The sequence below is a fragment of the Ranitomeya imitator genome, chromosome 5 (assembly GCF_032444005.1).
Source record: "Ranitomeya imitator isolate aRanImi1 chromosome 5, aRanImi1.pri, whole genome shotgun sequence".
NCBI lineage: Eukaryota > Metazoa > Chordata > Amphibia > Anura > Dendrobatidae > Ranitomeya > Ranitomeya imitator.
In genome coordinates this window covers 442,245,225-442,272,381 of record NC_091286.1, presented here as the reverse complement: position 1 = coordinate 442,272,381, position 27,157 = coordinate 442,245,225, and the positions used below count along the sequence as shown (strand labels likewise).

General features: G+C 44.6%; 1 protein-coding gene across 2 annotated transcripts in view; it reads left to right on the top strand.

Moving 5' to 3' along the window:
- Positions 1-27,157, top strand: part of LOC138638126 (probable cation-transporting ATPase 13A4) — a 355,111-nt gene that overhangs the window by 183,440 nt on the left and 144,514 nt on the right. For both annotated transcript variants that reach the window (XM_069727157.1, XM_069727156.1), the window contains exon 16: positions 7,790-7,946. In XM_069727157.1, the coding sequence (XP_069583258.1) occupies positions 7,790-7,946 (157 nt within the window). The remainder of the gene's footprint in view (positions 1-7,789; positions 7,947-27,157) is intronic.

Sequence of the window (27,157 nt, the reverse complement as noted above, 5' to 3'; positions counted from 1 at the left end):
TCTATATTAGTGTCGTGTCACACACCTCCAGTTCCTTCCTTGCCAGCTGTCCACCAGGAATTGTCCTATTTTCTTCAGGACATTAATCTCCAATGTCATGACTGGTCCATTCCTGATAGGGTCCTTCCCCAGCAAGATCACCATCTTTCCTAGGTTCTGTCCGCAGACACATATCTCCATCCATACTACTCCATACTACTCCACCACTGGGATGGGTAATTGATTGGCTGCCATAAGTTGAATCATCTGCTCCCCTCTTGATTGAGCAACATTTGGGTAGTGGTGAGGGAAATATAGTTTTGGCACCGTGGTTACCTGTGACCCTTTATCCATTGGGCAACAAATTATCTGTCTGTTTAGCTCACGTAGTAGAAGTTTTGGAAATGACTTCTTCGGAGCATTCAATTCTCTGTTTAATGGGACCTAGCCCTGCAGTGTGCTGCCAGACTGCAGGAAACTTTAGCTGGCTGCCTAGGGTGGAGAAATTCCTCGGCATGTGTCCCATTCCTCCACAAGTCCAACACTCAACTTTGCATTTGTCTAGTTGGCACCTAGGCCTGTATCACTGATCTCCGGGAGGGTGATACCACCTTTCAAGTCTATGTTCAAACCGGGCAACAAGGTTTTGATTCTTGGGTGGCAGCTGGAGTTTTTCTTCTGCTTAACAGCTCCCCTGATCTCTCGCATCTCCTGTCATAATTTGCTGGCCCACTCTGTTTAGATGCTGATTGCCCCTGAGGCGGTGGCTTCATGAGTTCAAACCATACCTGTCACAGTTGGGGCCTCATGTTCTTGGACTCTGGCTTCAACTCTGACCTTGAGGAAGGTCATGTTGGGATTGTAGCACAGACGTTCTTTCAGTGTCTGCCTCAGGTAGGTGTCTCTTAGGCCCACAACCAGCTGGTCCCTTAATACTTTATCAAGGGGCCTAGTCCCCTATATTCACCTTCCCTTACTTCTTGCAGAGCCTCTAAGGCAGATGTCATAGGGTGCATAAATTACATACTCTTTAGTAATTCAACTCAGTCCCACATAATTAAATTGTGACCCATAAACTTTGATTAATTGCTTGCAAAGCTGCGAGGGGGAGCCTGTAGGCTGCAGGTAATGGTACCTGGAATTAAATCCTATGCAACGTACTGACCTCCTGACGAAAGCCTCCCAACTAATACTCCTATACCAATACAGATGAAATATATATATAAGAGACCCAGTACATATTTACCGCAAGAAAGCACGAGCCAACCCCTACGCGCGTTTCGATGATTCTTCTTAAGGAGGGGCGTTGCATAGGATTTAATTCCAGGTACCATTACCTGCAGCCCCCTTCCCTCCTATACTCTACATTATATTTAAGCACTATGCATTTGGGAGTTTCTTTCCCCCTTTGAGTTACTCTTACATATATGCCCTTTACCACTGAAGTTGATATAGATTATATTAAGCCAATATTTTGGCAATTTTCTATTAATGTTTGCACGTGATCTGTTTATCATGATCGGAGGCATTTTTGTATTGTTTTCATTTTTGTTTGTACTGTGTATAAAAGCTTCAGGCTTTTTTTTAGTGATTTTTTGATAAATTATATACTGTTTGAACTATACATTCATTGTGGCCTGTCTTGTATTTCTTGGGAGGTCGTTGTTTTCATAAAATGATACTAGCACACCGACATGCGCCTCTGAGAGCCTTGTATACACTAGACTCATGTCCAGACATACAGGACCTTGCCCGAAGACCAATCCAGAGCTGCCACATCACAAGAGCAGCTGATGTCCATCCACAAATGAGAAGACGCCACCTCAGTAAGGTGATTTCTGGACTTAGACTCCAGAGCTTCAGGCTTCAGCTGCCTATCGCTGGTTGCTATAGACTTGGCTGGAAAGCCAGAAGTAAACAAATGAACACTGTGAGCCGGAGCAAGATACTGGGACTGACGTCTATGCTGAGCAGCACCCACAGCGGCTGAGTCCGAATGGGAGACCACATAGCCAGACAAGGCTTGAGATCTATCCTGTGCAGCGGGAAGATCCTGATGCTTAAAAGTGTTTAAACAATATGAAGAGCTGTAAAGTCCTGAAACACAGCCGGATCCCTCCTCTGTACCATACGACAGCATGGGGGTTGAAGCCCACACAAATGTCCCTCTTCTGCAGGACGGTTTCTTCTCCAAGTTCTGGCTCTGCTTACACTACTCAAATCGCCCAACAAGCTGTGCAGCATGTTTTATTAATATATACTTCATTCATCTATTGCATTCATCCCTTTAAATCCCTGAACCCTCATCTTAATCTGTGCAGCATGTATTAATGGTATATACTTCATTCATCTGCTCTGTTTAATCCGTCTGGAGCATGCATCACATTCCCATGTCTGTAAATGTATTCAATGTTACATATATTTCAATTATCTGTTAAAACTGTAGGGTCATCTCACTTACTTTTACAGTTTATGAGCCATGTTGAGCTGCAAGATTGTTTGCTTGTTTGTGCATTTTATTTTCTCCTGCTGTTTTAAGATAGTTGAGCGCTAAAAAGTTAAATTAGTGTTAGATGTAACGCATAGTTCCCTATATATCTGGCCATAGCCAAGGGGATGCACTTGTGCAGGGGACACTTGTGCAGATTTTGTCAAAGTGCCATTTTTAAAAGTGCCAAGGCAATTAAACATGGCAGTTTAAAAGTGACAGATCAGTTAAACATGGGAGTTTGGACAGGGCGGGAGACAGGTAAGACGTGCAAAACACTCAAAGAAACCACTTTCTAGGTCATCTGAATTGCAAAAAGTATTCATCATATGAAATTGTGCCATTTATGTTGTAGCAGCTGCAATGACTCACACCTTTATCAATCTCTGTGCACTCCATCCATATCAACTCCTCTCTCCTCTCTTCTCCTATGTACAGCTTTCATGCTCTCTTTTAAACCGTACAGCTCCATTCACTCCAATATAGCACAAGAGACGCTCTCACAAATCACTCAACCAACTGTTCACTCTCTCTATTCTCCTTCTAGTCACAGGAGACATCTTTCCTAGTCTCTGCCCTTCTTGTAATAACAAGACTAAAAGACTAATTGCTTCCCTGCTACACTCAGAAACCCAGTGAATCTCATTAATATTCATTGTATGCCTTCTGTATCATTTATTTGTGCCGTCTGGAGCATATGGTCAGCATGTAATAAACTCTCTTACATCCATGACTTTTTCCTTTCAAATTCCCTTAACCTTTTGACTCTTACTGAAATCTGGATCCAGCAGTTGGACAGCAATGCCACTGCTGCTCTCTAATATAGTGGCCTACATTTTTCTCATATCCCGAGACATGACAAAATATCAAGTGGAGGTGTTGATCTGCTCCTCTCAAAAAAATGTACTTTTCAGGTCATTCCCCCAGCACCATGCCTTATCTTCCCTTCTTTTGAGGTCCTCAATGGCACACTTTATCAGCCCATCTCCCTGGGAGTGGTAGCTGTGTTTCTTCCAGCAAGCTCCTTCAGTCAATTCCTGGATCATTTTGCCACCTGGCTTCCCCATTTTTTATCCTATGACATCCTCTCTCTCTCATCATAGAGCACTTTAACATCCCCATTGGTGATCCCACCTCCCCATCTGCCTCCCACATTTTGTCGCCAACTTCCTCCTTCTGCTTTTCACAGCTTACTAATTCTCCTACACATGAAGACGAAAATACGCTGGACCTGGTCTTCCCCTGGCTCTGCTCAGTCTATGACCTTACTAAGTCCCCTCTTCCACTCTCTGATCGCAACTTTCTTTCATTCTCTGTCAACTGCACCCCACTGAGGACACCCTCACTTTCCACACTTTTAGAAATATACGTGCCATTAACACGCAGGCACTTTGCAGTCATCATTGGTCCCAATCTCTTCCCTCTCATGTCCTGACTCTGCACTGAAACATAATGAAACACTGCAATGTGCCCTGGAAGAGGTTTCACTGCCTACACATAGAACAACTCGGCACATATGGCGACAACCCTGGCACACACTGCAAACATGTTTTCTGCAGTGGTGCTCCAGGCGCACCAAACATCTGAGGAGAAAATCCAATCTTTAAGAATATTTCATCCACTTTAATTTCATGCTTAAAGCATTTAAATCCACCCATCACCTCACATTAAATTAGCCAATCTATTTCACGATTTAGACCCCTAGGGTGTAGGGTATCTAGGGCTACCCCTACCAGCACATTTTAAAGAGGCAAAACATAATGTATCTCAATTGAGGTTCCAAATCATTGAAAAAGTGCCAAGACCAAAAAGAGGAGGGAACCATATCCGCTTATTAAAACAAAGAGAAACATATTGGATTTACACCCTAGATACCCTACACCCTAGGGGTCTAAATCGTGAAATAGATTGGCTAATTTAATGTGTTTCCTTCCTTAGACCCATTGAAAAATCGTTTGTCTCAGTCTCTTCATCCTTCTTCTTGGGGCGGTAAGATCAACTTCTGCTGTAACCAACCCCCCCCCCCCCTCCCCCTTTTTTATGTTTTTTTCTTCTTCTTGTACCCTTCTTTTTTTCTTCATTTGTTTCTTTTGTTTTCTATTTTTCTTTTGTTTGGACTCCTACAAACGTCGATTATTACCATTATTATTATTTATTTATTTTTTTCTATATTGCCGATTGTACCATCTTTCATTATATGGACCGCTGACTGTGCTGTATATACTCACCGGATTTGCGTTACTAACAATATTTATATATGAATGTAGTGACTCTACACTTTAGAATATATGTTTCCAAAGACGCAGGTGTTTATATTACCAACATTGTCTGTAGTGACTCCACGCTTTAGAATATATGTTCTCAAATACACAGACATTAGTGCCTTATATTGATACGGTTCCATTATGCACGCAGGCACAAACATCCCACGCCAGCGCTGTCCGACCGACGCATGCGCCCTACAGCCGGTCGTCTTTTCCTCTCTGACCGCTAACTGTCATGACAGTTCACATCATGACAGAGAGCGGTGATGTCTAAACTACGCAGGCGCCGGTGTCCATTGACACCATACTACTAAGGCACACACGCGCAGTAGCTCCCGCTAGCGTTGTCCGACCGACGCATGCGCCAGACAGCCGGTCGTGTGTCTCTCTCTCTCCCCCTCACTGACCGCACGCGCAGTAGCTCTAGGCTTACTTCCGGTCACATGACCGGACGGCGCACATTCATAAGGGTTCCCCCTCTCGTGCAGTACACACACACTGCACCTGCTCGCCTGAGCCCTCGCAGGACCACTGCGCCACCAATACATGTAAGTACCTTCTCATGGAACCGCCGCCCACTTAGATTTCAGGGTGATTACATACCCTTACTATTATCACTTTATCCCCTACAGCCCTATTGTTATGGTCAAGATAGCGCTCCCCGGGCTTGCTGATAAAATCCCTTCTGGACCATCCACTAAACTGGTACTATGTTTTTTCTTTTCCTCTCCCCCCCTTTTTCTTTACCCTCGGTCACATTACATCATTCAGAGATACACTACTACAAGAAGTTCCTGTATCACACTTTTACCAGGGATTCCTGGGATATTTTTCTAATTATACTTCCCCTTATCCTTACCTTTAGGATATATGCCATTGATTAAATGTTCCAAAACAAACGGTGCCAAAATTCTCTCGGTGACCTCGAAGGGTATGCTTTATGTCTTTTTGATTTATGTTACATGTCATGTCTTTGCAACTTTGATACCCAGTATCTTTTTGTTCTTTGATATCTCTAGTAGAAATGCATCTACATCATTGCACCTATACAAACCTGGATATGCCAGCTCTCTCTTGTTATGTATATATTATGTATATTCTGTATATATTGTTCTGATTGTACAAAATTTTTTTGATTTTTTTCCAGCGACTATATGATAAAGGCCGGAGTTCGGCCGAAACGTCAAAAATTTTCGTCGCTTCACCCATCACCTAAATAAAATTTATTCACTTAAAGCATATCTCTCTACTGAGTGCAGTGATTCTATATATTATTATGCTGCTCACACATTCGTCCTGCTACAGGTCCAGGCGCCGACTCCTCCTTTTCTCTGCCTTATTCAGCTTTTTATAATTTTAACTGCGCCACAGTTGTCACCTGATCTGGTGTCTCCGCTAATCCTTTCCTTTAGTTCCTACTAGAGAAAAGGTACCGTTACACTAAGCGACGCTGCAGCGATATAGACAACGAGCCGATCGCTGCAGCGTCACTGTTTAGGTCGCTAGGAGACGTCAAACACGGCAACAGCTGAGCGATGCAGGAGCGATCCAGTGACGTACTTATCGTTCTCGCTGGTTGTTAGCTCCATGAAGAAACATTGCAGGCATCATTGCTTTTGCTGTCAAACATGACGAATCACGCCGACCTGACGACCAAATAAAGTTCTGGACTTCTAGCTCCGACCAGCGATGGCACAGCGGGATCCTGATCGCTGCTGCGTGTTAAACACAACGAGATCGCTATCCAGGACGCTGCAACGTCACGGATCGCTGTCGTTCTCGTTCTAAAGTTGCTCAGTGTGAAGATACCTTTATTCTCTCTGCATTCTCTTTTCTTATCATCTTTGGTCAGCAGATGGTTCACTTCGGTCAGGAGAGGTTTACTTGCAGACATTCAGGTGAAGCATTACTGTGTTTGTCTCCTCGCTCATTCGTCCCCTTACACACTAATTTGAATCATTACAAATTCTGCATTTTAGCCGAAATTTGTCCTATTAAATGGTAAAAAATAAGGTAGAAACTACAAGTGAATATTGCTGTTTTGTTGTTTTTTTCTTCAAATTGTTGTGTCTTTTAGCTGCCGTCACACTAGCAGTATTTGGTCAGTATTTTACATCAGTATTTGGAAGCCAAAACCAGGAGTGGGTGATAAATGCAGAAGTGGTGACATGTTTCTATTATACTTTTTTCTCTGATTGTTCCACTCCTGGTTTTGGCTTACAAATACTGATGTAAAATACTGACCAAATACTGCTAGCGTGATGGCAGCCTTATAGCATTGTCAACCACTCCTCCAGCACTGGCTCTTAGACCCATGATGCTGGGAGAAAATTACGCTTATTCTCCTTTCAGCATTCTTGTTTCAGTCACAGGGGTGTTGCGGGTTCAGTCATCGCTCTGTGCACAGAAAGCCCCTGGCACTGGCTGGCATCAGGATCAACATTCAGGCCAGCAGTTAGGCTATGTGTTCACACGTTGCAGATTCTCTGTGGATCCGCAGCGTTTTTTGCGGTGCAGAAACGGTGCAGATCCGCAATGGATTTACAGTACAATGTAAATCAGTGAGAAAAAAAAAAAGCTGTGCACACTTTGCGGAAAATTCGCTGTGGAAACGCTGCGGTTTAAAAGATGTAGCATGTCACTTCTTTTTTGCGAATCTGCAGCGTTTTTGTACCCATAACATTATAGAAATCCGCAGGGGTAAAAAATGCAGCAAATCTACAAAAACGCACAAAAAACGCTGCGGATCCGCACAAAAAATGCGACAAATCCGCAGCTGCGTTTTCTGCCAGGAGAGGCAAAATCCGCACCAGAAATTCCTAAGGCTAATCCGGAACGTGTGCACATAGCCTTAGTCAGTGTCGGGAGCACGATTACAGCCACCACTCACTATACACAGCGGTGACACCCCTGTGACTGAAACCAGAACGCTGCCTGTGATCTTTCTCCCAGCAACGTGGGTCTAATTGATTGTGCTGGGAAGGGCTAAAAACACTATTAACCTGCAGATTGACCCCCCATCTTTTACCTTTGAATGATTTTTAATATCTGTTGATAGACTACAGTGGATGGAGTTATCATACTACAACAATTTCCATTTTCCTCAAGCCTCCAGCGTATGACTGTTATATCCCAAGTTATAGGAGATGAAGAACACTTAGTTTTCATGAAGGGAGCACCAGAAATGGTAAAAAACTTTTGCACTCCTGAATCAGGTAATGGCTTTAGAACATAGAATACTTACTTGGGTTAAGTATAGTCACACATATCTCAAATAGAAGCTGTGAAAAACAGATGCAGAAATGAACCTTTTGATTAACACATTAAACATAATGCCTGTACATATAGTTACTTGAATCTTAGATCAAATCTGTACTTGATGAATGCCAACATCATACTAATTTGTGTCAATGTAAAACAATACAGGGAACAAGGCAAAACATGGCAACATATTGCCTATAGTTTATATCATAAACTTGCACCAAGAAAGTACCATACTGTGCGCATTCACACCTATATTTTGCCCACATAATGTAAAACAACTCAAGCATATCATTGATTGGCAAGTGGCCAGTTCTAGGATACTAGATGTTGGCCCGATTCTAACGCATCGGGTATTCTAGAATATGCATGTCCACGTAGTATATTGCGCAGCCACGTAGTATATTGCCCAGCCACGTAGTATATTGCCCAGCTACGTAGTATATTGCCCAGTGACGTAGTATATTGCACAGAGCCACGTAGTATATTGCCCAGTCACGTAGTATATTGCCCAGTCACGTAGTATATTGCTGAGCCATGTAGTATATTGCCCAGCCATGTAGTATATTGCCCAGCCACGTAGTATATCGCACAGTCACGTAGTATATTGCCCAGTCACGTACTATATTGCTGAGCCACGTAGTATATTGCCCAGCCATGTAGTATATTGCCCAGCCACGTAGTATATTGCCCAGTGACGTAGTATATTGCCCAGCCACGTAGTATATTGCCCAGTCACGTAGTATCTTGCTGAGCCACGTAGTATATTGCCCAGTGACGTAGTATACTGCACAGAGCCACGTAGTATATTGCACAGCCACGTAGTATATTGCCCAGCCACGTAGTATATTGCACAGCGATGTAAAAAATAAACATACTCACCTTCCGATCCGAGGGCTTCTGGGTAATTTCGCAATGCATCGCCGGGAACGGAAGATGGCGGCCAGCTCGGAGGACAACGGAAAGTGAGTATAGCAGGTTTTTTGTTTTTTTATTATTTTTAACATTACCTTTTTTACTATTGATGCCGCATAGGCAGCATCAATAGTAAAAAGTTGGGGACACACAGGGTTAATAGCGGCGGTAACGGAGTGCGTTACCCGCGGCATTAACCCTGTGTTAGCGGTGGCTGGAGGGGAGTATGCAGGCGCCGGGCAGTGACTGCGGGGAGTAAGGAGCGGCCATTTTCTTCTGGACTGTGCCCGTCGCTGATTGGTCGTGGCTGTTTTGCTGCGACCAATCAGCGACTTAGATTTCCTTGACAGACAGACAGAGGCCGCGACCAATGAATATCCGTGACAGAAAGACAGAAGGACAGAAAGACGGAAGTGACCCTTAGACAATTATATAGTAGATATAGCATATGTAAACAAGTGTGCAGGATATGCAGACTCAGTGTTATAGTATAGAAATTTGTATTTACCAACTATTTACAATTCAAATAGCCAAATATGTGATGTCTGGCAAATGACAATTCATAGATAACAAAAACACATTGCACTGTACACAATGCTTCATTTTATTTTAATATACCTAAGCACTGACCTGTACAATATAATCAAATTTGCAAAGTTGGCTAAATACTACACCAAAATATATTTATGAAGATTCATTGGTCTGTAATTTGTCTAAGTCAGTGTCTTTACCTAACTGTAAAACTTGTGATTAGGGGTCATTGCAACAGACCCTATTGGGAACCAGCTCTTTTTCACCTGTTAGTCTTCAAGTCTTCAGCTGTAGTTTGACCACAACTCCTTGCACCAACTGACAATACCAGTTTTCTCTGTTTCCTAGCGAACAGCTCAAGTGCCTTCTGTACCGTTACATAGGTTTCCTGTCCTTCCAGGTCACCCGATCGACTTTTCCTTTAAGTAGGCCTCCTGGCCTCCCAATTTACATGATTAATCATGCTTTTAATAGGCCTCCTGGCTTTCCAGCTTATCTGATTGTTCCATTAAGTAGGCCTCCTGGCCTTCCATGTTACTCAATCAACCACCCCTTTAGCTAGACCTCTTGGCCTTCCTACTTGCCTGATCGACTGCCCCTTTAACTAGGCCTCCTGGCCTTCCAGCCCACCAGATCTACAGTTGCTTTAAGTAGGCCTCCTGGCTGTCTTGGTCACCTGATAAACCCCATTTAATCAGGCTTCCTGGCCTTCAGCTCTCCTGATTGATCTTCCCTTTAACTAGACCTCCTGACCTTGGCTAAGGACCTCATGCTGCTGCTCTCCTGAGGTATTCTCTATTCCATTAATTAGGCCTCCTGGCTTGGGCTAAGGACTTCGTCCTGCTGCTCTCCCTCTTCTAAGCTTCGACTATAAGCCAATTCAGTTGACAGTGCACATCCAACTTGATAAAAGTCTGTCTGATGACTCACTGTTCTTTGGCCTCAGGGGTTTAAATATTTTCTAATTTAAAAAAACTGACCGTCACATCCAAACAGACTAAGTGTGAACAGGTTATGAACCTAGAGGCACCAGTTCATAGACATACAAACAAAAAAGGCAGTACTCTGTAGCGCCATAGCAGGCAAATATGAAATACTAGATGGCAGCCCGATTCTAAAGAATCGGGAGTCTAGAATCCATATATACTTGAAATTCGGCAGGAGCTTGAAGAGCAACGTCACTGGGCCCGCCTCCACGCAGTAGAAACTTGCTGTGAGGTAAAAATTCAAAAATCACACCAAAATGGCGGGCGGAGTGTGTCACAGTACGGCACGTTTCTGATTGGTCGCTCGCAGCAGGCGGCAACCAATCAGACACTGGACACTGTTGACGTCACTTATCTCCGGACATTGGCTCCGGACATTAGCTCCGGACATTAGCTCCGGACAAAGCCACGGAAGTTGGCACAAATTGCAGGAAGTAGTATTCTAGGCAATTATATATAAGATGAAAATTGAATTGCAATACTGCACTAGAAAAATGAAAAATTGAGAAAACTTAGCACATGAATTGGCCAATTCATGTTCACCTGGTAGCCACGGTAAGGCGTTTCTATTTTACCAGGACCTAACAATACCATTCCTCTCTTAGAATAAAGTCTTCATCTGAATGGGAATCTAATGTGAGTCCTGTCTTAGACTAAAATCTCTCTCTCTGCGGAGGGGTTGTGGTCCTGCTGTAATTAAAGCACCTGTGGTCAAAAGGCGGATGCTCAATCAGAAGGCTAATGTATACAAATTTCAAAAAACTGACCGTCACATCCAAACATAGACTAAGTCTGTGTTTGGATGTGATGTTCAGTTTTTTGAAATTTGTATTCCTTTTTTGTTTGTTAATATTTTCTAATGGCATAACAGTAGATCACATGTCTCTGTGCCTCTGAAATTCTGAAGCATAGGAAACTGTAAATGGTCCTGCAAATGATTACTAGCAGCTAAGTAAAAAAATGGATTGCACATACGAACTGCACAACGATGACAAGTGAGAAAAATTGACCCACTCTCCTGGATGAGAATGGGAGCGATTATTTAGACACTACTGTGATAGATGTTATGAACAGGTGATTCAGAACCACAATGGACCTAGTGGTTAAGAGCACACAAAGTGACCTGATAGCTACTAACATAGGACGAGCTCTGAGACGTGGGAACTCTGCTGACCGCAATCCCTAATCCTATCATACCACACTAGAGGTAGCCGTGGATTGCGCCTAACACTCCCTATGCAACTCGGCACAGCCTGAGAAACTAGCTAGCCCTGAAGATAGAAAAATAAGCCTACCTTGCCTCAGAGAAATTTCCCAAAGGAAAAGGCAGCCCCCCACATATAATGACTGTGAGTTAAGATGAAAATACAAACACAGAGATGAAATAGATTTTAGCAAAGTGAGGCCCGACTTACTGAATAGACCGAGGATAGGAAAAGATAGCTTTGCGGTCAGCACAAAAACCTACAAACAACCACGCAGAGGGGGCAAAAAGACCCTCCGCACTGACTAACGGTACGGAGGTGCTCCCTCTGCGTCTCAGAGCTTCCAGCAAGCAAGAAAAACCAATATAGCAAGCTGGACAGAAAATATAGCAAACAAAAGTAACACAAGCAAAACTTAGCTTATGCAGGGCAGACAGGCCACAAGAATGATCCAGGAGAGAGCAAGACCAATACTGGAACATTGACTGGAGGCCAGGAACAAAGAACTAGGTGGAGTTAAATAGAGCAGCACCTAACGACTTAACCTCGTCACCTGAGGAAGGAAACTCAGAAGCCGCAGCCCCACTCACATCCACCAGAGGAAGCTCATAGACAGAACCAGCCGAAGTACCACTCATGAGTCATGACCACAGGAGGGAGCTTGACCACAGAATTCACAACAGTACACCCCCCTTGAGGAGGGGTCACCGAACCCTCACCAGAGCCCCCAGGCCAACAAGGATGAGCCAAATGAAAGGCACGAACCAGATCAGCAGCATGAACATCAGAGGCAAAGACCCAGGAATTATCTTCCTGACCATAACCCTTCCACTTAACCAGGTACTGGAGTTTCCGTCCCGAAATACGAGAATCCAAAATCTTCTCCACTACATACTCCAACTCCCCCTCAACCAAAACCGGGGCAGGAGGATCAACGGATGGAACCACAGGTGCCACGTATCTCCGCAACAATGACCTATGGAATACGTTATGGATGGAAAAAGAAGCTGGAAGGGTCAAACGAAAAGACACAGGATTAAGAACCTCAGAAATCCTATATGGACCAATGAAACGAGGCTTAAACTTAGGAGAGGGAACTTTCATAGGAATATAACGAGATGACAACCAAACCAAATCCCCAACACGAAGTCGGGGACCCACACAGCGCCTGCGGTTAGCGAAACGTTGAGCCTTCTCCTGAGACAATGTCAAATTGTCCACCACATAAGTCCAAATCTGCTGCAACCTATCCACCACAGTATCCACACCAGGACAGTCAGAAGACTCAACCTGCCCTGAAGAGAAACGAGGATGGAAACCAGAATTGCAGAAAAACGGCGAAACCAAAGTAGCCGAGCTGGCCCGATTATTAAGGGCGAACTCAGCCAAAGGCAAAAAGGACACCCAATCATCCTGATCGGCAGAAACAAAACATCTCAGATATGTTTCCAAGGCCTGATTGGTTCGTTCAGTCTGGCCTTTTGTCTGAGGATGGAAAGCCGAGGAAAAAGACAAATCAATGCCCATCCTAGCACAAAAGGCTCGCCAAAACCTCGAAACAAACTGGGAACCTCTGTCAGAAACGATGTTCTCCGGAATGCCATGTAAATGAACCACATGCTGGAAGAACAATGGCACCAAATCAGAGGAGGAAGGCAATTTAGACAAGGGTACCAAATGGACCATCTTAGAGAAGCGATCACAAACAACCCAAATGACCGACATTTTTTGAGAGACGGGGAGATCCGAAATAAAATCCATAGAGATATGTGTCCATGGCCTCTTCGGGACTGGCAAGGGTAAAAGCAACCCACTGGCACGAGAACAGCAGGGCTTAGCCCGAGCACAAATCCCACAGGACTTCACAAACGAACGCACATCCCGTAACAGAGACGGCCACCAAAAGGATCTAGCCACCAAATCTCTGGTACCAAAGATTCCAGGATGACCAGCCAACACCGAACAATGAACCTCAGAGATAACTCTACTCGTCCATTTATCAGGGACAAACAGTTTCTCCGCTGGGCAACGGTCAGGTCTATTAGCCTGAAATTTTTGCAGCACCCGCCGCAAATCAGGGGAGATGGCAGACAAAACTACCCCCTCTTTGAGAATACCCGCCGGCTCAGACAAACCCGGAGAGTCGGGCACAAAACTCCTAGACAGGGCATCCGCCTTCACATTTTTAGAGCCCAGAAGGTACGAAACCACAAAGTCAAAACGGGAGAAAAACAGCGACCAACGAGCCTGTCTAGGATTCAACCGTTTGGCAGACTCGAGATAAGTCAAGTTCTTGTGATCAGTCAAGACCACCACGCGATGCTTAGATCCCTCAAGCCAATGACGCCACTCCTCGAATGCCCACTTCATGGCCAACAACTCTCGATTGCCAACATCATAATTACGCTCAGCAGGCGAAAACTTCCTGGAAAAGAAGGCGCATGGTTTCATCAACGAGCCATCAGAACTTCTTTGCGACAAAACAGCCCCTGCTCCAATCTCAGAAGCATCAACCTCGACCTGGAACGGGAGCGAAACATCTGGTTGGCACAACACAGGGGCAGAGGAAAAACGACGCTTCAACTCTTGAAAAGCTTCCACAGCAGCAGAAGACCAATTGACCACATCAGCACCCTTCTTGGTTAAATCAGTCAACGGTTTAGCAATACAAGAAAAATTAATGATGAAGCGACGATAAAAATTAGCAAAGCCCAGGAACTTTTGCAGACTCTTCAGAGATGTCGGCTGAGTCCAATCATAAATGGCCTGAACTTTAACAGGGTCCATCTCGATAGTAGAAGGGGAAAAAATGAAACCCAAAAATGAAACCTTCTGAACACCAAAGAGACACTTTGACCCCTTCACAAACAAAGAATTCGCACGCAGGACCTGGAACACCATTCTGACCTGCTTCACGTGAGACTCCCAATCATCCGAGAAGACCAAAATATCATCCAAGTATACAATCAGGAATTTATCCAGGTACTCTCGGAAGATGTCATGCATAAAGGACTGAAACACTGATGGAGCATTAGAAAGCCCGAATGGTATAACCAGGTACTCAAAATGGCCCTCGGGCGTATTAAATGCTGTTTTCCATTCATCGCCCTGTTTAATACGCATAAGATTATACGCACCACGAAGATCTATCTTGGTGAACCAACTAGCCCCCTTAATCCGAGCAAACAAATCAGACAGCAGCGGCAAGGGGTACTGAAATTTGACCGTGATTTTACTTAGAAGGCGGTAATCAATACAAGGTCTCAGCGAACCATGCTTCTTGGCCACAAAAAAGAAAACTGCTCCCAATGGCGACGACGACGGGCGAATATGACCCTTCTCCAAGGATTCCTTTACGTAACTCGGCATAGCGGCGTGCTCAGGCACAGACAAAATAAACAGTCGACCTTTAGGAAACTTATTACCAGGAATCAAATCGATAGCACAATCACAATCCCTATGCGGAGGTAGGGCACAGGACTTGGGCTCATCAAATACATCCCGGTAATCCGACAAGAACTCTGGGACCTCAGAAGGGGTGGATGATGAAATAGACAGAAATGGAACATCACCATGTACCCCCTGACAACCCCAGCTGGACACAGACATTGATTTCCAATCCAATACTGGGCTATGGACTTGTAGCCATGGCAACCCCAACACGACCACATCATGCAGCTTATGCAACACCAAAAAGCGAATATCCTCCTGATGCGCAGGAGCCATGCACATGGTCAGCTAGGTCCAGTACTGAGGCTTATTCTTGGCCAATGGCGTAGCATCAATTCCTCTCAATGGAATAGGATACTGCAAGGGCTCCAAGATAAACCCACAGCGCCTAGCATACTCCAAGTCCATCAAATTCAGGGCAGCGCCTGAATCCACAAATGCCATGACAGAATAGGATGACAAACAGCAGATCAAAGTAACGGACAAAAGAAATTTCGACTGTACCGTACCAATGGTGGCAGACCTAGCGAACCGCTTAGTGCGCTTAGGACAATCGGAGATAGCATGAGTGGAATCACCACAGTAAAAACACAGCCCATTCTGACGTCTGTGTTCTTGCCGTTCAGCTCTGGTCAAAGTCCTATCACACTGCATAGGCTCAGGTCCATGCTCAGATAATACCGCCAAATGGTGCACAGTTTTACGCTCATGCAAGCGTCGACCAATCTGAATGGCCAAAGACATAGACTCATTCAGACCAGCAGGCATAGGAAATCCCACCATGACATCCTTAAGGGCTTCAGAGAGACCTTTTCTGAAAATTGCTGCCAGCGCACATTCATTCCATTGAGTGAGCACAGACCACTTCCTAAACTTCTGACAATATATCTCTACATCATCCTGACCCTGACACAGAGCCAGCAAATTTTTCTCTGCCTGATCCACTGAATTAGGTTCATCATACAGCAATCTGAGCGCCAGAAAAAAACGCATCAATATTACATAATGCAGGATCTCCTGGCGCAAGGGAAAATGCCCAGTCTTGAGGGTCGCCACGTAATAAAGAAATAATGATCTTTACTTGTTGAACTGGGTCACCAGAGGAGCGGGGTTTCAAAGCCAGAAACAGTTTACAATTATTCTTAAAGCTCAGAAACTTAGCTCTATCTCCAGAAAACAAATCAGGAATAGGAATTCTTGGTTCTAACCACAAAGTCTTGAATATTTTGTACTCTTGCAGTGAGATGATCCACACAAGAAGACAGATCTTTAATGTCCATCACTACACCTGTGTCCTGAACCACCCAAATGTCTAGGGGAAAAGAAAGACAAAACACAGTACAGAGAAAAAAAAATTGTCTCAGAACTTCTCTTTTCCCTCTATTGAGAAGCATTAGTACTTTGGGCCTCCAGCACTGTTATGAACAGGTGATTCAGAACCACAATGGACCTAGTGGTTAAGAGCACACAAAGTGACCTGATAGGACGAGCTCTGAGACGTGGGAACTCTGCTGACCGCAATCCCTAATCCTATCATACCACACTAGAGGTAGCCGTGGATTGCGCCTAACGCTCCCTATGCAACTCGGCACAGCCTGAGAAACTAGCTAGCCTTGAAGATAGAAAAATAAGCCTACCTTGCCTCAGAGAAATTTCCCAAAGGAAAAGGCAGCCCCCCACATATAATGACTGTGAGTTAAGATGAAAATACAAACACAGAGATTAAATAGATTTTAGCAAAGTGAGGCCCGACTTACTGAATAGACAGAGGATAGGAAAAGATAGCTTTGCGGTCAGCACAAAAACCTACAAACAACCACGCAGAGGGGGCAAAAAGACCCTCCGCACCGACTAACGGTACGGAGGTGCTCCCTCTGTGTCTCAGAGCTTCCAGCAAGCAAAAAAAACCAATATAGCAAGCTGGACAGAAAATATAGCAAACAAAAGTAACACAAGCAAAACTTAGCTTATGCAGGGCAGACAGGCCACAAGAACGATCCAGGAGAGAGCAAGACCAATACTGGAACATTGACTGGAGGCCAGGAACAAAGAACTAGGTGGAGTTAAATAGAGCAGCACCTAACGACTTAACCTCGTCACCTGAGGAAGGAAACTCAGAAGCCGCAGCCCCACTCACATCCACCAGAGGAAGCTCATAGACAGAACCAGCCGAAGTACCACTCATGACCACAGGAGGGAGCTTGACCACAGAATTCACAACAGATAGAACCCTTAGGCTATGTGCCCATGATCAGGAAATAGCAGAATTTTGGCTGCAGAATATTTTTGTTGCACCCAAAGTGCTGCATTCTAATTATGCTGTTAAATCCGCTTGTGGTCAGTGAATCGTGTGGATTTATCGCATCCAATGAATGGCTATGGGTGAAGCTACACAGCGGAGATTAGCGTCTTCGCTACACATAATTGACTTGCTGCGACTTGTAAACCTGCAACGCTGAAGAGCTGCATCCAAGGTGCTGCTGTTCCTGATCATGGGCATATACACCCTAACATATACATATGTATATATATATATATATATATATATATACATACATATAATAATCTTTATTATAATAATCTTTATTTTTATATAGCGCTAACATATTCCGCAGCGCTTTACAGTTTTGCACACATTATCATCACTGTCCCCATTGGGGCTCACAATCTAGAATCCCTATCAGTATGTCTTTGGAGTGTGGGAGGAAACCGGAGTGCCCGGAGGAAACCCACGCAAACACGGGGAGAACATACAAACTATTTGCAGATGTTGTCCTGGGTGGGATTAGAGCCCAGGACCCCAGTGCTGCAAGGCTGCTGTGCTAACCACTGCACCACCGTGCTGCCCACATATGTATAAATACAGTGCCTACAAGTAGTATTCAACCCCCTGCAGATTTAGCAGGTTTACACATTTGGAATTAACTTGGCATTGTGACATTTGGACTGTAGATCAGCCTGGAAGTGTGAAATGCACTGCAGCAAAAAAGAATGTTATTTCTTTGTTTATTTTTTTTTTAAATTGTGAAAAGTCTTTTCAGAGGGTCATTTATTATTCAACCCCTCAACCCACCAGAATTCTGTTTGGTTCCCCTAAAGTATTAAGAAGTAGTTCAGGCACAAAGAACAATGAGCTTCACATGTTTGGATTAATTATCTCTTTTTCCAGCCTTTTCTGACTATTTAAGTCCCTTCCCAAACTTGTGAACAGCACTCATACATGGTCAACATGGGAAAGACAAAGGAGCATTCCAAGGCCATCAGAGACAAGATCGTGGAGGGTCACAAGGCTGGCAAGGGGTACAAAACCCTTTCCAAGGAGTTGGGCCTACCTGTCTCCACTGTTGGGAGCATCATCCGGAAGTGGAAGGCTTATGGAACTACTGTTAGCCTTCCACGGCCTGGACAGTCTTTGAAAGTTTCCTCCCGTGCCGAGGCCAGGCTTGTCCGAAGAGTCAAGGCTAACCCAAGGACAATAAGGAAGGAGCTCCGGGAAGATCTCATGGCAGTGGGGACATTGGTTTCAGTCAATACCATAAGTAACGTACTCCACCGCAATGGTCTCCGTTCCAGACGAGCCCGTAAGGTACCTTTACTTTCAAAGCGTCATGTCAAGGCTCGTCTACAGTTTGCTCATGATCACTTGGAGGACTCTGAGACTGACTGGTTCAAGGTTCTCTGGTCTGATGAGACCAAGATCGAGATCTTTGGTGCCAACCACACACGTTACGTTTGGAGACTGGATGGCACTGCATACGACCCCAAGAATACCATCCCTACAGTCAAGCATGGTGGTGGCAGCATCATGCTGTGGGGCTGTTTCTCAGCCAAGGGGCCTGGCCAACTGGTCTGCATCCATGGGAAGATGGATAGCACGACCTACCTGGAGATTTTGGCCAAGAACCTCCACTCCTCCATCAAGGATCTTAAGATGGGTCGTCATTTCATCTTCCAACAAGACAACGACCCAAAGCACACAGCCAAGAAAACCAAGGCCTGGTTCAAGAGGCAAAAAATCAAGGTGTTGCAGTGGCCTAGTCAGTCTCCTGACCTTAACCCAATTGAAAACTTGTGGAAGGAGCTCAAGATTAAAGTCCACATGAGACACCCAAAGAACCTAGATAACTTGGAGAAGATCTGCATGGAGGAGTGGGCCAAGATAACTCCAGAGACCTGTGCCGGCCTGATCAGGTCTTATAAAAGATGATTATTAGCTGTAATTGCAAACAAAGGTTATTCCACAAAATATTAAACCTAGGGGTTGAATAATAATTAACCCACACTTTTATGTTTAAAATTTATAAAAATTTAACTGAGCAACAAAACTTTTCGGTTTGTAAGATTTATGCATCTGTTAATAAATCCTGCTCTTGTTTGAAGTTTGAAGGCTCTAACTTATTTGCATCTTATTAAACCTGCTAAATCTGCAGAGGGTTGAGTACTACTTGTAGGCACTGTACATACATATACCCTAACATATACACTGTCTACTTACAGAGCTCACATGATGCCATAAACCACACAATTCCTACACAATGCCATAAACTATATATATATATATATATATATATATATATATATATATATATATATATATATATACTAGATTGTGGCCCGATTCTAACGCATCGGGTATTCTAGAATATACATGTCCCCGTAGTATATGGCCAATGATGATTTGTGCATATTTGTGTATGGTTGTCTGTTGTGCGACCTTTATGACATCATCGTCGCCATGGCAACCATTATGACATCATCGTCGCTGTGCCCGTTGCTGATTGGTCGAGGCCTGGCGGCCTCGACCAATCAGACGCGGGATATCTACGTCCTTTATGACATCATCGTCGCTGTGCCCGTCGCTGATTGGTCGAGGCCTGGCGGCCTCGACCAATCAGAGACGCAGGATTTCTACGTCGATGCTGTGCCGATCTCTGATTGGTCGAGGCCTGGCGGCCTCGACCAATCAGAGAGCCGGGATTTCCAGGACAGACAGACAGACAGACAGACAGACAGACAGACGGAAAAACCCTTAGACAATTATATATATATATAGATATATATATACACACATATATATATATATATATATATATATATATAGAGTACAGACCAAAAGTTTCGACACGCCTTCTCATTTAAAGATTTTTCTGTATTTTCATGACTATGAAAATTGTACATTCACACTGAAGGCATCAAAACTATGAATTAACACATGTGGAATTATATACTTAACAAAAAAGTGTGAAACAACTGACATTATGTCTTATATTCTAGGTTCTTCAAAGTAGCCACCTTTTGCTTTGATGACTGCTTTGCACACTCTTGGCATTCTCTTGATGAGCTTCAAGAGGTAGTCACCGGGAATGGTCTTCCAACAATCTTGATGGAGTTCCCAGAGATGCTTAGCACTTGTTGGCCCTTTTGCCTTCACTCTGCGGTCCAGCTCACCCCAAACCATCTCGATAGCATTCAGGTCTGGTGACTGTGGAGGCCAGGTCAGCTGGCGTAGCACCCCATCACTCTCCTTCTTGGTCAAATAGCCCTTACACAGCCTGGAGCTGTGTTTGGGGTCATTGTCCTGTTGAAAAATAAGTGATGGTCTAACTAAACGCAAATCGGATGGAATAGCATGCCGCTGCAAGATGGTGTAGAAGCCATGCTGATTCAGTTTGCCTTCAATTTTGAATACATCCCCAATGGTGTCACCAGCAAAGCACCATCACACCTCTTCCTCCATGCTTCACGGTGGGAAGCAGGCATGTAGAGTCCATCAGTTCACCTTTTCACGGTGGTTGGAAATAAAGATCTCAAATTTGGACTCATCAGACCTAACAACAGATTTCCACTGGTCTAAAGGCCATTCCTTGTGTTCTTTAGCCCAAACAAGTCTCTTCTGATTGTTGCCTGTCCTTAGCAGTGGTTTGCTAGCAGCTATTTTACCATGAAGGCCTGCAGCACAAAGTCTCCTCTTAACAGTTGTTAATAGATGTGTCTGCTGCTAGAACTCTGTGTGGCATTGACCTGCTCTCTAATCGGAGTTGCTGTTAATCTATGATTTCTGAGGCTGGTAACTCAGATAAACTTATCCTCAGAAGCAGAGGTGACTCTTGGTCTTCTTTTCCTGGCGCGGTCCTCATGTGAGCCAGTTTCTTTGTAGCGTTTGTTGGTTTTTGCCACTGCATTTGGGGACACTTTCAAAGTTTTCCCAATTTTTTGGACTGACTGACTTTCATTTCTTAACCTTCGTCCGGCTGAGAAGGTACAATTGCAATAACTTTTTTTTTTCAAAAAGCCGTAGAGGGCTGAAATTTTGTGACATCCCTGCAGTTTTGGTCCAGAATATATTGGCCAAATTTCAATAAAATATATATGACGGTACAATTGTACCTCTGCAGCCTGTTAACGTTGTAAATTGATGCAGCCTGAAGAAGGTTAAAATAATGATGGCCACTCATTTTTCTTTACTTAGCTGCTTTTTCTTGCCATAATACAAATTCTAACAGTCTATTCAGTAGGACTATCAGCTGTGTATCCACCAGACTTCTGCACAAAACAACTGATGGGCCCAACCCCATTTATAAGACAAGAAATCCCACTTATTAAACCTGACAGGGCACACCTGTGAAGTGAAAAACCATTCTTGGTGACTACCTCTTGAAGCTCATCAAGAGAAAACCAAGAGTGTGCAAAGCAGTCATCAAAGCAAAAGGTGGCTACTTTGAAGAACCTAGAATATAAGACATAATGTCAGTTGTTTCACACTTTTTTGTTAAGTATATAATTCCACATGTGTTAATTCATAGTTTTGATGCCTTCAGTGTGAATGTACAATTTTCATAGTCATGAAAATACAGAAAAATCTTCAAATGAGAAGGTGTGTCCAAACTTTGGTCTGTACTGTATATATATATATTGTAGGGGTTCCACTCACTCAGCTGCGACGGCTGACACTCAGGAGGCAGGTTCCTTTAAAGTTCACTGGGTTTATTGCTCCATAAACCATATGACAAAACAACAGAAAGCAAATAGCCTTTGGGTCAGGCAAAGAAAAACAAGGGTCCAGTTCATCCGGCTCAGTCCTGAAGCCGTAACACACTCAGGAGGGTTTCACCTCCACACATATCTCCCTGTGTTAAGCATTAGGCTTTCTTTTATATGTCTAACCACACCCAGAACCCATCACATGACCAGACATGTGGTTGTGACATCACCACAGGTCCTGAAACACATATAGGTAGCTATGGTTACATCACAGTAGCAAGCCATCTATAAGGGACATATCTCCCATCGATTAGACACCCTTTAGCCACGCTACAATATATATATATATATATATATATAAAACAAAAACCTTCCTTCTCACCCCCAATGGAAGTGGTGTTTCTTGTCCTTTCTCATTCTTGGGTCCTCTACCAGAGGCCTAGGAGTTTGAGAGTTCTGCGCAGCATCGTAGCTTTTCCTAGCATTGCGTTTTTCTGGACAAAGAGCTCAGATGTTGCTCTCGGGATCTGTTGCATCCATTCTTCCAACTTAGGGGTCACTGCTCCAAGTGCTCCTATCACTGTTGCCATCACCTTCCACATTTTCTCCAGTTCTCCTTTGAGGCCCTGGTATTTCTCCAGCTTCTCATATTTCTTCTTTCTGATGTTGCTGTCACTTGGCACTACCACATCTATTATCATTGTTGTCTTGTGATTCTTTTCTACTATCACAATGTCTGGTTGGTTATCCAACGCCTGCTTATCCATCTGGATCCTGAAGTCCTACAAGATTTTAGCCCTTTCATTCGCCACCACTTTTTTCTGGGGTCTCCCACTTGGACTTAGGGGAACTTAGCCCATATGCTGTGCAGATGTTCCTGTATGCAATCCCCGCTACTTGGCTGTGGGGTTTGGTATACGCTGTTCCTGCTTGCATTTTGCATCCTGCCACTATGTGTTGGACAGTTTCTGAGGTTTTTTTGCATAGTCTGCACCTTGAGTCTTGTCTTGTGTGGTAGATTCCTGCTTCTATGGATCTGGTACTTAGTGCTTGCTCTTGTGCCGCTATGATAAAGTGCCTCTGTGCTATCTCGGAGTCCTGCTTTCTCCAGCCATTGGTAGGATTTCTTCATGTCAGCCTCCTCCATTATCTGTCGATGGTACATCCCATGCAGCCGCTTGTCTTGCCATGGCGATTGGATGCTTATCAAGCCTCGACCACCCTCCTTTCTGTTGGTATACAATCTTTGTGTGTTAGACTTAGGGTGGAGACCTCCATGCATTGTGAGAAGCTTTCGTGTCTTCACTTCTGCAGCTTCCATCTCTTCATTTGGCCAGAACACTATGCCAGCAGGGTATCTGATAAATGGCAGGGCATATGTATTGATGGCGCGGATTTTATTCTTCCCATTGAGCTGGCTCTTCAGGACCTGTCTTACCCTTTCATGGTATTTGGATGTTGCTGCTTTCCTTTCCTCCTCATCATGGTTACCATATCCCTGTGGAATGCCGAGGTACTTGTAGCATGTCTAGACATTTTCCAGGTGCCCTGCTGGTAATTCCACTCCATCAGTCTTGACTACCTTGTCTCTCTTTATTACCAACCAGCCACACTTCTTCAGTCCGAAGGACATCCAGATGTCTTCACTCTATATCCTTGTCAGGTGCATCAATGAGTTGATGTCTCATTCATTTTTCGCATACAGCTTGATGTCATCCATGTAGAGGAGGTGGCTGATGGTGCTTCCACTTGTACATGAACTTGTATTCATAGCCAGACTCTGCAATTATCTGACTGAGGTGCTTCAAGCCTATGCAGGACAGCATTGGGACAGTGCATCATCTTGGTATGTGCCGCATTTGATGGTCACTTGTGCTAGTTGTCTTGAGTTGACTTCCAATGTTGTTCTCCATTGCCCCCTTGAATTTCTGAGGAAGGTTCTTAATTTCCTGTTGACATTGTAGAGAGCTAAGCATTCACAGATCCATGTGTGTGGCATTGAGTCATAGGCTTTCCTGTAGTCAATCCAGGCTGTGCTGAGATTGGTCTGTCTGGATCTTGAGTCTTGAGTCACTGCTCTATCTACTAGGAGCTGGTGCTTAGAGCCTCTGAGTATATGTATATGTAATGAAAGCCAGGGGGGTAGTCATGGATAACAGTGGCTGCTCTGTCACACTGTGGCCCTCTGTCACATAAACACTTTGTCCCTTCTGTGGTGTACTTGGTGGTCCACTTACTTGTACATCATCAGGGTTCATCTCAGTCTGCTGGGCTCCTTTCTTTTAATCACCACGTAATGACAGGCAGAGTCCAAATCCAGTTTCAACAAAAGAACTTTAGTCAGTTCGTACAGTTCATATCCAGATAAATAAAAAATAGAAACTGAAGTGAAGATTAAATCTTACATTTCATTCTGCCTCCTGTGGCGACGTTTCGGTCCAGAGACCTTTTTCAAGCACAGTATACAGTGTTCTAACCTCCATTATATACACAAAGTTACACCCACTAATTAAAGCAAAAATAGGATATACACATAATTGTGAACACAATCCTCTCACATCAGAAAAACACATATACATATAAAAACAATCCCACCAGAGCATCTACTATATTATCGCCTGATCTAACATCAAACCGCTATCTCTGAACATTCTTATGCACATAATTAAAAGCATAATAGCACAAAAAGAATCCTGTTGGTAAATTGTAAACGAACAATCTCCCATCTATAGCTGCAAAGAATTTCCAGTTGTCATAGATACAGCCACCCCCATATGCGAGTGTCTACAATCCCCAGTCCAATCATAGTGAAGCACAGTGTTACGGCCGCTACCGCTACTCACCGCTCCTTGTCTGGGTCCCGCCGCGCTGTCCCCGCTTCTCCTCCTGCTGTCGCCGCTGCTCCCCTCGGCCGCTCGTCCTCCAGGTCACGGCGCGCTGGTCCGTCTCCCTCCATTGCTGCTCGTTCCTGCAGCCCGACTTCCGGTGGGCGGTACGCTCGTCCTCGGCGGGCCCCTCCTCCACATCTTAGACGTGCTGCTCCTGCGCAGGCGCGCAGGATCCTGCGTTAGGCATTCCTTCCGGTTTTCCTGATTCCGGATGCAGTCTCTGGTGTGCTGCAGCCAATCCAGGTAGAGTGCCTACTATTTCAGGCCGCCTCCTTTGCTAGGAGGTGCCTGAGTGTCTTTAGCTTTAGCTTTTGCCTCCGGTCACGTTGCTTCTGTGTCTCTGTGTCTCTTGCTGCTTCCCTCCTTTCCCTTCAGCTCCGACTTTGCTCTCCTTCTGTTCCAGTTCATCGTTCCTATTTTTTGCTCATCATCTCTCCTCTCTCCCTACAGTTCCGTCTCGGGTATTCTACTGTTCCAGCTTGTCATTTCATCCCCGAATCCTCAGCCTCCGGTCCCGTAATCCTCGGTTCAGGTTTTCTGTTTTGCTCTCATCCTCTGTTTTCTCCCTTTCCTGAGCCGCCCCTCTTGGTATCTGCTACCGTGGATAGGAGACCCCTGGGCCTGCTCCTGACAGCCCCTGTATAGGGGTTGGTTACATCTGGTCTACTCGCCCAGGGGTAGGTCTACCACGGTCCAGAGGGTCCACTCTCGTTCTTGCCCCTGAAACGTTACACACAGACACAAGACAGTGTCCAGATACACAGAGCTGTGCATGTCATGGTTCTCCTACAGCTTCTACAGGGGTCGCAAGATTCTATGCTGCGCCATCCATCCTTACTGCGCAAGTCAATGTCCGATATCCATCCTTACTGCACAGGTCATAATGTCAGACATCCATCTTTACTGCGCAGGTCAATATCCGGTAATAGTGGTCCTCAATTATTTCTCTCTTACTCCATCCTGAGTATTGTCACGATTATGCAGATCCAGGAATCACATGACACTCCTGGAACCATCTCTATTTCCACATAGATTATATCAAACTTCAACCATTAACGTTACAGATTCCATGTGCCATAATCCAGACACTATATTATGATGCGCAGGCAGAGACATCATTACAGGGGACAGCAGATGCTAAAAAGCTTGAGGCTGGGTTAGTACCAGCATGGGAAACTGGCTGGGAATCCCTGGTAATCATTGAGAAATTTTCCCTATTCTCTTGGATATTGACTATGCTCAGGGCCGTATTTAGAGTTTCTGCTGCCCTAGGCACTTTTAGTGCTGCCTCCTCCTTTGGAGAGTATGAGACTATAGGTTGTGACTTTGGCAATAATTGCTGATGTGAAAGTAGCCTTTTTTGCAGCAGATCCGTCAGTTTTTCCGTATCTGCCGTGTAACGGATCACTTACGGCAACACTGCGTTCGGCCTCATTCATTCCCAATGGGACTTGCAGACATATGCACCACTTGCGGTTTTGCCACGATCCGGCAAATATGGTATTGCAGCAATGGAAAAAAATGCTGCTAGCAGTATTTTTTTGTCTCACTGCAAGTGCAAAACCGCAAATGCCGCACATGTCCACAAATAGCCATCACTACCTGTCACTGCACCTTGCTAGCTCATCCCTAACCATCCCTCTGACCTAAAACTACACTATAAAGCTTTAGAAAAGCAATTTATTAACTGACATATTCCTATGATAATGAGAGCTCTAGGCTATCTGGGACAGGCAGTCTCCAGGTCTCCATTCTCTCTCTGTGCACACCCTCAGTCTGTGCACAGACATCCCTCCACCGGACCCGGAAATCGCTGCTCGCAGTAGCATACCGGCAGAGATGTATTAAGGGTTTCTGGCACCCAGGGAAAGAATTCATTTTGGTGCCCCCCCCCCCCAGCACAAATGCGATTTGCACACTTAGTCATGTACCCACGAGCTTCTCTTCCTCATACTCTCAATGTTCAGTGAAAAACAGAGAGAAGCAGAAGAGAAGCTCGTTGTCACAGGACCATAGGTGTGAAAGTTGCATGTGAGTGAAGTGTCCATGTGACGACTACTGGAACCTGCAGAGCTGAATCCTGACATCGCAGGCTACTGAATTCTCACAACTCATGCACTGCACACTTTTAGGATTCTCCCTTGCCGGTGGACAGTCATGTCAGCACAAGCATGTGATTTGTTTACTTCTGACCACATTCCGACTAGAC